The sequence below is a fragment of the Sitophilus oryzae genome, unplaced genomic scaffold (genome assembly GCF_002938485.1).
Source record: "Sitophilus oryzae breed Bouriz unplaced genomic scaffold, Soryzae_2.0 scaffold_1081_pilon_pilon, whole genome shotgun sequence".
In the NCBI taxonomy this organism is placed as follows: domain Eukaryota; kingdom Metazoa; phylum Arthropoda; class Insecta; order Coleoptera; family Curculionidae; genus Sitophilus; species Sitophilus oryzae.
In genome coordinates, this window is record NW_022145706.1 from 2438970 (window position 1) to 2450628 (window position 11659).

Sequence of the window (11659 nt, forward strand, 5' to 3'; positions counted from 1 at the left end):
TATTCACATATCTACTACATGTAGATAACACAATTGATTAAAAAAATATACAAACGAAAAAAAAAACGGCGTCAGAGTTAACTTGGAAATGAAGGGCGCTGTCATTTTTTTGGTAAAATTGTATGGTGAATGTCATCGATTGTAATTTCAAGTCAACTTGAAGCCGTTTTTTTTTCAATCATACGGTAGGTATCTATTTTTATTAAAATCGTTATAATAAAATAATTTTAAAATGTTATGACACAAAAGGAACATAGGATATAAAATGCCAAAAAAACTGCATCCAATAGCCTTTGAAATGACAATCGCTGATTTTATTTAAAATTTAGTCATATTGATTTCAAGCCAACTTATCAACTACCATAAAACAGAAAAAAAATGGCATATGAGTTGGCTTGCAAATGAAAATTACTCATTTTATATTTACATGAGGAATGGCATGGATTGACATTTCTAAGCCAACTTCGTCGTTTTTTTTCATACAATATATATATTTTTATTAAAATTATGATAAAGAAATTTAATAAAATATTTTAAAAATATTATGACACAAAAGTACCATAGGGTCGAAAAAAAACAGCGTCATGGTAGCCTCTAAAATCGTCCTTATAGGTTATTTATTAAAAATTTAGATAAAAATGTTAAAAATTGATACTTAAAAGATCCACCATTTGATTATAAAAATAATTTCATTGAACTATCCCGAATTTCCAATTAATAAAAATCAGTACGTCACAATTATTGAACACTTACAAGGTCAAAAAAAATCACTCATTACCATTCTTAGGTAGGTTCTTGTCTTCAAAATATAAAAAAAAAACATTCATTAAATAATATATTATCTCAGTTATTCGATTCCTTTAAAAAATAGATATCAACTTTCATATTTCTTGTTTCAAGCAACATAAAAAAAGAAAAATAAATAATTCCTTTCGCTTGATACTCGCTTTTCGTATCAAAGAATAATTTATAGAACCATTTGTGATAAATAGACGAGTTTAATATGTCAATTTCCATATAAAATACATAATTATCACTAACTGCTATTATACAGAGTCCTTAAGTCTGGAACGATATCCTTTTGTTCTTTTTTATTTATGATAATCTGGGGTAAATTGTTTATTTTGACTTCTTTTTTGAACAGCTGCCCTACACTTTTACCGATAAGCTGAAAAAAAAGGAAAATAAATAAACAAATATTCAAAAAACTATGGGCTATGAATCTTACATTTCCTGTAATTTTCTTGAACAAATCTTTTTTGACTTTTTCTATTCTATTTCCTTTACTGGTACTTCCCGAAATTCTTTCGTCTAATTTTTGAAGATCTACAGGGTTAACGCCTGGTATCTGTTGCATAACCTAAAATATTTGTTAATTAAATAATACTCGGTGTTAGCATTTTATCATTAAAAATATCATATATAAATTATACAGAGTGAGTTTCCCACGATGTTCTCTATGGGTATCTCGGAAACTACTGGAGACACAGAGTCGGTTAAATGGGGAAAGAATTGCAGTTGAAAAAGTACATGGCTTACTAGATATTTTGAAAAAACCAAATTTAGGCTAATTTAAAAATGGTCCATAATTCCATTATAATCTATTTTAGACAAAAAGTTTTCAGATAAAAGTTGTAGATAATTACATCCTTAATGAGATTGTGTTCTCCGATTTTTTCTAAAGCCTGTCGTTTTTGACATATGACATAAACATATGTATTTTTAAATGGAAACTATAGTTGGCCATGACTTCATAAAAAGCGCCATTTTTTAAGCTTTTCAGCGATATAAGCTATAATATGTTTCTCTCACGAAATTACTGAGTTATAGCAAATTCTTATCTTTCTTGATTAATTTCACTTAGTTAGCCATGAAAACAAGTTCAATCGTCGTTGCTATCAGAAATGTGAAATTTTTGTAAATTAAAAAAAAACAAAAATTGTAAATAAGAGTTTTTCAAATGAAGAAAAGCGTGTAGGATTATTGGTTCAATTTTTCCTGGCCATACAGTTTCCAGGATACGTTTGACCAGTGAAAGTTACTTACATTTTTTAGAGAACAGTTTTCAAGACATGTTAGAAAAGTTAAATTTAGATATTCGCGCATTAGTAGAGTGGTTCCTATATGACTTTCATTATGACATGGCTTTCATGGCTAAGGCTACGAACATAGTGGAGGCAGGTTTCTGCTTTCCGGCAACCAGCGCCGTCTCTGGGGACCTATTCTTGACCACATATCGCTCACACCTCGCATCTCCGAAAAAGCCATATAACAATACACGTGATGCGTAACTTTGCGTATATGCCGTGTATTGTTATATGGCTTTTTCGGAGATGCGAGCAGGGTTCGGAAGTAGTTAATTAAGAGGAAATTTACCTGATTAACTAACCTAACCTAACCTAACCATATCCAAACGCCGCACATAGGGGTATTTGATCTATAAACCTGGCCAAAAGTGAAATATTTTTATTTTCATTTTTTATCTTAACTGAATACAAATCTATAAATACTAAATGTAAGCGCGTTTATTAGCTTTTTTTAAGTCGTAAGTTGACTATCAAATAAATAATATATTTCAATTATTATGAATTATCTTGGAGTGTATTCTGAATATTTCTAAGACTATAAAATAGTGGAATTGTTTATAGTGCTTTTTGCAAATTGTTTATAATAACTGTCATGATGGATACAGAGCCAGCTGTCAAGTCCTGTTTTATGCCATATTTTTATTTAAATAACGTTTTCTTCTATTCTATTTCTTTATAATGTTTTATATTTAAAAAATCAGAGGCATTTTTATAAGGTGTAAGACTATTGGGCAATATTCCGCATAGAAATTAGTATCCGTTCAATGCTTAAAGTCTCCAGCTTTGGAATATGTACAAAAATCTTGCGAATATTTGCCACTGCCAAAAAAACATTGATTTAAATAGATTCTTAAAGGAAATAGTCTTTACCCTATAACACCCATCCTCGCTCAAATATCGTCTATAATATACAAATTACTTTCTTGTTCTAGCATCCTCATCCAATTGCTTGGTTTTGCACAGAATGGCCTTATTTGATCGTGGCCTTATTTGATCGGAGGGTTTCAGAGTAGAGGAAAAAATATTGTGTAGGAAAAACAAAATGAGGTTCCATATTAGCACCCTGTCCTCTAATAATTAATATTACTAGCAAAAAAGCAAAAAAATCATAAAACATAATTTTGGCCAACTTTTAGTTCTTAACACCCTCTGTGCGCCGTCGGCGCCTGCCAAAGCAGAAATAAATACATTTTCGTTCCGGTAAAAGCGAGAACGCCGACGAACGCTGGTTGACGGCTCCTACCTGCTTTTACTGTGAACTAACCGATTTGATAACACGCTTTAATTTCTCAAGGTTATAAGCGCAAGGCGGCGCGGCGCGGCGCTACTATGTAACCATATACAGGGTGTCCCAGAAATACGTGCAAGTATTTTAACTTAACTGGTAGTATAGTTCAACCCCAGAAACACGCCTATGAGGTTTTTTTCTAAATATTTTTTTTGAAAATTCGGAATTTTTTGAAAATATTTTTGAAATTTTTTTGCAATTTTTTTTTAGTTTTTATTTCAAAAAATAATTTCTTGATAATATGGCAACATAGGTAGTAGATTAAATTTATAAGAAAGAAAATCCAGAAAAGATCCAGTGGTTCTCAAACAAATATCGAAGTATTGGAAAGAATATGTAAGGACCAAGAACTATTGACTACAATAAAACGATGGAAAGCAGCATATTTTGGTCATATTTTTCGAAATAACAAATATAGTTTCTTACAGCTGATCGTTGAGGGAAAGATTGAAGGACGACGAGGCATCGGGCGTAAACGGTTTTCCTGCTTGCGGAATTTGCACCAGTGGTTTAATATAGGAGAGGCAAGTGCAATTATCCGTTTGGCTCAAGACAGGGAGGAATTCCGATTGATGGCCGCCAACCTCCGATGAGGAGAAGGCACATGAAGAAGGTTCTCAAAATTTTAGCAAAAAATCATTTTTTTTGGAAATTTTCAAAGTAAAATAACTCCGTTATTTTGGACTTATTTGAAAAACGATAAAGAGAAAATATGTTTCTTTTATCTAGATCTACCACCCTTTAAAATACTTGCACTTATTTCTGGGATACCCTGTTTATAACAATACACGTGATGCGTATACGCAAAGTTGCGAACGATGTCAAGAATAGGTACCCAGATTGGCGCTGGCTACCAGAAAGCGGCAAACCTGCTTGCACTGTGTTCGCACACTAACTAAGTGAAATTAGTCAAGAAAGATAAGACTTGGCTATAACTCAGTAATTTTGTGAGAGAAAAGAGTATTATAGCTTATATCGCTGAAAAGCTTAAAAAATAGCGCTTTTTATGAAGTCATGGCCAACTATGGTTTCCATTTAAAAAAACATATCTGGCTCAGATTTTGAATAAAAAGCGATTTTTAGTGACAGTTAGTAGCTATTTTTAAAATCGACATTAGTTTAAGGCCTTTATTTAAATTTATAACAGTTTACTTTTATTTAATTTACCTACAATAGTTTAATAAGTATTTATTATTTTATTAAGAACAATAAAGAAGTAGTTCTTTGATTATATTACGATGACTTGTAGATATATTGGATTTTCTATAAAAGAACCAATTAAGGCAAATTCATTTTCTTTGCTTCCAAAGACATGCCTAATAGGTTTTTCATATACCCCACTATTAACTTTGCGAAATAGGAAAAGTAGTTTTTCAAAGGAACTCTTGTCAAGAAAATTCCGATTTGAATATTTTGGATATCTTTGAGCATAAACCCTTCAGGCCAACAAGCAAGTCAGGGCAACTCACAAAATAAAATCACTAGTAACATATCCATTCCTTCCGCCAGCAGATACTGCTTCATTTTTCTTGATAAAATAATAAATACTGTTACGTTTTTCGTCGGTTCCGTGTGGACAGAAAGTCACAATTTATTTAACACTAATTAACAAAAACAATAACGATTAAAAGACTTAAAGAACTATTAATAACTTATTTACAATTTATTTAATTATTTATCTAACAGAAATTTATTTTGAATTAGCGCGTCGATTGTAACTGTACGCGTCGATCGGTTATTTATCTCTCCATCCCTTTTATGCCCCGGCGTCCGCTTATATAGGAGAGAAACAGACAATCCAGATTTGTCTAGTCAATTCTTATTCGTTCTTAGAACGTCGGCATCGCTGGGCGTATGAGTCATAGGCGAGTGGCCAGGCCTAAGGCTGAGTTCACACGGAACGGGTCCGCAACAATACTTACTTATTAACCTTATTGTAGGTAAATTAAATCTTAGTTCTGACACATCCTGTACATTTCAAAATAATTTTAAATTATGCACATTGCCTTCCCACATATACACATAAAATTTTTTGTTTCTACATCTTTCCGTTTTCGTATAATCAACCGAGACGAATGAGGTGCGCCACCCTGTATATAATTTATAAATAATATCATACAATTTATATATTCCGTGCCACAAGAGCTAATAGAATATGAAGGTGTGTACTACTTACGCGAAGAACTTCAATGAAAGATGGCCTTAACAATTCATAGATCTGTGCACCGAGAGTCAGTAAAGAACCCTGATTAGCCTCGTGCTGTCCATGAAGAATCAGCGCATTCAAAACGGCAGCCATAATATGCGTTGCCATTTCACCATTCAATGACGCATCTATGGTAAGCTGCAAAACATAAATGTATTAAGAAAAGTACACAAAAGAATCAAAATTTTGGAAAAAAATAATAAATATTTTTTTATCGCTTACTTGTCGAACAATTGGACCTGTCAATAACGTCGCCTTCAACGAAGCGTTGCTGTCAATCCAACTGAGACCGCCTAAAACTGCCAGGACTATAGACTGACAAGTTTTGTCACATCTCAAGAGAATTAAACCTTGAAATAATTTAAAAAAAAACGTTAAAGATAAACCTAAATTATTTTACCGGAAAAAATACCTAAATCGGAAATAACTTCCGACGTCAAATTAGATCTAGTAGGCGGTGGAGTGGGGGAATTACTTAGTTCCTCGGTTTCCATCGTTTCCGAGTTACTTTCTGGGGTTAGACTGCCTCCAACAAGAGCAACCTGGAAGTTGGTATAGTATAAAATATATTTTTTCAATGTTTTATTTCTTTACACCACTGTATATTATTACTGTCGACGTCAGGGTTGCTTAGAAAAACGGCGTCAGCGACGGCTATGAAATTAAGATCGCTGTTATTTTATATGCAAAATGATACTAGCCTTGGTCACTTTATTTCCGTGGTGTATACTTTAATGCATAAAATTGAAATAAATATACAGGGTTGTTCACCACATACGACACGGACTATTGTAGCTAAACGATGAGATTTTTACAAATTGTAAGTTTGGGGTTCGTTGAAGGACTATTAGAGCTACAATTTAAAAATATTTTTACAAGATACAGAGTGTCCCAAATAAATAAAAAATATCAAAGTTGTATTTTTTTAAATGGAACACACTGTATATTATTACATTTTTAGTTTCTACGATTAAAATAAAGGTAAATTTGATTAAGGTTTATTATACTTAAACCTTACCGTTTTTGAAATATTTTCAATTTTGTGAAATTGCAGTAAAAATTTTAAGGCTTCATTTCTCCAAGGGTATCAAAGTTTTTAATACTAAATATTTACTGAAGTTTATTTACCGATCAGTTATTGTGTTGCAATAATAAAAATAATACTACCTTATACAGAGTGTCTAAAAATTTATTTTAAATAATTATTAGCTTCAAACGGCAATCACTGCTTTAATTTAAATGGAATGCCCTGTATATTTTAGGAGAATCAGATGCACAATTAAATTGTCTATCAAATTTGTTATACCATTTTTTACCTATCCCTTCAAGTTTTCGTAGAAAATGCATTTTCTTATAATTTAGACCTCACTTATCAATATATCCATGGAATATTGACATTTTAGATTGTTTTTAAAGCAACAAATGTACAAAATGTACAGACTAGTAATATTATCGTTTTTAGCAAAACGATAATATTACTAGCCCATTTGTATGCAAAAAGAAAACAATTTAAATCTTTATAAAAGAGTATACCATTAATTAAATATAACAGAATTATTTCCGCCCATATACTAATTAATGACATACTTAATTGTGTTCGTTAATAAATTATTATAAATAAATGTGGATTTTTGAGTCAGAAATCAATATAATAATAAGTTATCAAATTAAAGTCTTTGTTGTTATAAATAAGCATTTATTGAAAAATGAAATATCATTTTTAAGGTGTTACTTTTTATCACACTGTCTAATGCCCATACAAAATTCAGATTTTTAGTATTTGGAGCAATTATTATTAATCAACGCAAACAGTCAGTTAATGTAGTTTGAATACTGGAATCATATTAATTGGTCCTCTTTAACAAATATTTAAACAGTTTTTTTTTTATTTTTTAATAAAATAAACGAATTATATCGACAATATTAGTATCTGTACTCTTTAAAAATTTGGTACATCTTTAAAAATAATCTAAAATGTCAATAGTCCATGGGTATATTGATAAATAAGTTCTAAATTACAAAAAAATGCATTTTCTACGGAAACTTAAAGAGATAGGTAAAAAATGGTATAATATAATTTGATAGACAATTAAATTGTGCATTTGATTCTCGTAAAATATACAGGGTGTTCCATTTAAATTAAACAAGTTATTGCCGTTTGAAGCTAAAAATTATTTAAAATAAATTTTTAGACACTCTGTATAAGGTAGTATTATTTTTATTATTGCAACACAATAACTGATCAATAAATAAACTGCATTAAATATTTAGTATTAAAAACATTGATACCCTTGGAGAAATGAAGCTTTAAAATTTTTACTTCAATTTCACAAAATTGAAAATATTTCAAAAACGGTAAGGTTTAAGTATAATAAACCTTAATCAAATTTACCTTTATTTTAATCGTAGAAACTAAAAATGTAATAATATACAGGGTGTTCCATTTAAAAAAATACAACTTTGATATTTTTTACTTATTTGGGACACTCTGTATCTTGAAAATTTAAAAAAGTAAAAAAATTACCTGAAAGTGTGTTTTCATAACAGTAATGCTTCCATAAAATTTCATTAGTCTATCTCTTTTCGTTTTCAAGATAAAAAATAAAAACATTATTTTTCCGCCATCTTTGTACCGCGATATCTCCCTAATGGTTGACTTTTGACCCAACGTTTATAAAGCAAACTACCCTTTATTTTGAAGAAGGAATCACCCCCTCAAGTTTTTCGCATTTGTTTTGAAACACCCTGTATATTTTACGCTAGATTGACTACAGACAAAATTTTCAATTTATAAGATTTTTTCTTCCTACCTTAAGAACATCCAAGTATTCTCTTGTCAAAGCTCGCGTCAAAAAGTCTTCTAAAACCTCCTGAGTGTCGGCGTTGTCTTCTTGCACTTCTCTATTGCGAAATTCGATGACCCGTTGCCAATTTCCATGTAACCTATTTAATACTAATGAAAAAGAAACAGATCATTATCGAGAATCACCAAGAAATTACCTAGAATTATCAAGAAAGTACCATATAATCACAATAAAGTCTGTCAAACGAGTAAGAAAAGATTTTGACAGACAACAATTTTTCTATCACTTAACAAAAGACAGTCAAAGATGCAGTGGGTCTACTACTAACTAACAGGGTAAGCTTAATAGTCATCTAAAGCTGACTATGGAAAAATAGTGTAATATCTAGATAAATTAATTATAAAAAATAATATTTCCACTAATAATAAAGAATCTTTAGTGTTTCTTTTATTAATTTTTATTAATGTGAATTTTCATATAGTAGTGGCAAAAATATTTAAGGTACTTACATATCGGACTAATATGGGCTAAAACAGGAAGCAACACCACCTCGTAGTACGGCGCTGGACAAGAGAACACAAACGACTTCATAAATACTCTTATTATAGGCCTCAGTCTATAGTCTGGCACATACTACAACAAATAAAAATAAAGATTTTTTTAAATGCTATACAAGACAAATATTTACTTGTAAATATGCCAAAACGCTATTGGTTATCGCTAAAGCTAAATCGGAAATATTGTACAAATCTCTGCCCAAGGAGGGGCCCATCGAACCAATCATGTGATAGCAGCTTTCGTGTAGGGTCGTTAGAAACCGCTGCATCCTTTCTAGAGGGCTTTGGATTACTAAATTGTCACCACAGTCAGAAGAATGTCCTGTAAATAAAAGCAAAAAAAGAAATAATTAATGTATTATATATAGTTTATATAAATATTTTTATTCTATAGTCTGCACAACGATCTTTTAACGTTACGTCATCATCATTGTGTCTAACCAATAAAATTTTATATATTTTTTTTTTCATTTGAATTGGAATATTTGGTTAAATAATAGTTGAACAAACTATAGTAAGGTATTATTAAAATAACTCACCTATTAATCCTAATAAATTCGATTTTTCTGTTTCAGGCATGGCAAGGCATCCTTTGTAACTGTCATGGATCAGGTTCTGAGCCTCTGGAGTGAACAGCTCATTGAATATTTTAATTAAGGAGAGTATATGGGGTAAAAGAGGAACTACGTGAGGCGCTGCGGGATTCCGGCATACCGGGTTACCGGATTCCGTCAAAGATACCACGAAACCACCTAGAAAATCAATATAAAAATAGAATATGAATGTTGTATACAGTGGCGTGCAGTGCAAATCAAAGCAAGGGATGCAACCATTGTCAAAATAATAAAATAAAGGTAACATAAGTAATTAAGTAATCAATATATTTTACCCTAAATTGGTGGAAACATTTTCAGATTTGGCATCACTGCGCAGGACAGCGATCGATGCCGACGTAATTAAATTACGCATTTCTTCCTTATGCTATCTTTATTTATGTAAGCTCCAGAATAAAATTAAAATAAAAAAATGCTTATTGAGAGTTGGCTTAGTAATGAGTTATAATGTAATGAAAAAAAAGGTATAAAGTGTAGGCAACGCCTTTTTGGCTGCATTATATGCACGCCACTGGTTGTCTGTCTTGTTATTTATGTAATCCAAAGTCTAAATCACAATGCTCACTAAATTCTCACCTCTAGTAGCCCGTTCTGGATCGTCAGGCCAAGAACATCGTTTTATAGCACCAAGAACCAAATTTACACAAAAAAACAAATTGCTTCTATTTTGACCGCAGATATTGTCCGTGTTTGCTGGAACAGCAGGTTTATTCAGACCTAAAAAAATGTATTTCAAAAGGTAATAAATTATAAGAACTTTGTCTATTAATAATAACAAAATAAAACACTAATCAAAACAATACACCAAAATACGTATGTTTTGGTGTTAAAACAAATACATCAAAACTGCGTTATGATTTTGATCATTTGCTGAGTCTCAATGTGAGTTTAACTACCTAATATTGAAACTTACCTATAAAAGAAATAAATTCGGCAGCTCCCTTCAGAGCACCTGAGTTAACTATTGCTAAAAACTGTGCGTTTGCTTCGTGTAAAATCTCGCCAGCGAAAGTACTTTGCCTTTCATAGTCACCTAAAAAGCACAAAATTAAAAATAACCCCACAAATGAAACTGCAAAAATCACCCACCAAAATGATTTGATATTAACAAAAGCGCTTCCAACAAAGTAACTTTCTCCAAAGTACTCAAATTAGCTGATCCCTCTGGCCTGGACAAATTCTCGACAGTGGCTCTGATCTGGTCAAAAACTGGCAAGAGTAGCAATGGATACTTATTTCCTAATTATATTGAAAAAAATGTGATAAAAATACAGTTAGACGTTTTAGACAGATTTGGAAGTTACCAATTTTAACCATCAGGGAGGCTGCATGACGTCTAACGTTTTTTAAGGCTCTGGATCGACCCTCTTTGGATTGTCCGTCCGGTACATAGACTAATGTAGAGAATATTTTCTCCAGTACTTGTGGTAAGAGGGCTGCGCCCGATACAGCAACTGAATTTACTAGAAAAAGTAGGAACGAAAAGTAGGAAAGAGTAAGAACACAAATTTTATTAATCTAAACCATAACACGTGTTTCGCTCATACGAGCATCCAGTGGCGGCTCGTGGGTATAAAATTAGGTGAAGAGTTAATTTTTAAAATTGCGAAATTTTTTGGCGCATTCACCATTTTGTCAACATTTTTTAAAATATTACTTGAAAATATTTTGCTGCATTCGCCATTTTGTCAACATTTTTTTTGTTATTATTTATACACTAATATCTATAATATTTTCGTTTTAGTTTGGACTAAAACACATTAAGTAAAAAGAGATACAACCAGTTTTCGATAAACACATTATTTTGCATTCCAGTGAAAATATAACTAAATTTAAATTAAATATAATAAACATTATATACAGTGTCCCCCATAAAGTTGGATCCATATGGACGTTTTTTTTATATTAGAGTTTTAAAAAATCTTTATGTGGCAATCACTTCTGCTTTGAAAACAACTTAAAATGCACCAAGTCAAAGTTGACAGCCAACATCTGGGAGCTGTCAAATACAAAATATTTAAAAGAAATTTTTAAAAATTGGTTAAATTATTATTTTAAAAAAGGTCACTAACAAAATTATGTGTCACCTTTGACTTGGTGCAT

The 11659-nt window shown here is 31.2% G+C and overlaps 1 protein-coding gene across 1 annotated transcript in view; it reads right to left on the bottom strand.

Moving 5' to 3' along the window:
- Positions 1–978: 978 nt before the first annotated feature.
- Positions 979–11659, bottom strand: part of LOC115880345 (exportin-5-like) — a 14505-nt gene continuing 3824 nt past the window's right edge. Inside the window, exons 2-14 of the mRNA XM_030897554.1 lie at positions 10861–11019; positions 10646–10795; positions 10470–10589; positions 10133–10273; positions 9482–9694; positions 9074–9264; positions 8895–9018; positions 8392–8534; positions 5994–6123; positions 5804–5931; positions 5552–5719; positions 1229–1360; positions 979–1168 (exon numbers count right to left, since the gene is read on the bottom strand). Of these exons, the coding sequence (XP_030753414.1) occupies positions 1037–1168; positions 1229–1360; positions 5552–5719; positions 5804–5931; positions 5994–6123; positions 8392–8534; positions 8895–9018; positions 9074–9264; positions 9482–9694; positions 10133–10273; positions 10470–10589; positions 10646–10795; positions 10861–11019 (1931 nt within the window). The 3' untranslated portion in view covers positions 979–1036. The remainder of the gene's footprint in view (positions 1169–1228; positions 1361–5551; positions 5720–5803; positions 5932–5993; positions 6124–8391; positions 8535–8894; positions 9019–9073; positions 9265–9481; positions 9695–10132; positions 10274–10469; positions 10590–10645; positions 10796–10860; positions 11020–11659) is intronic.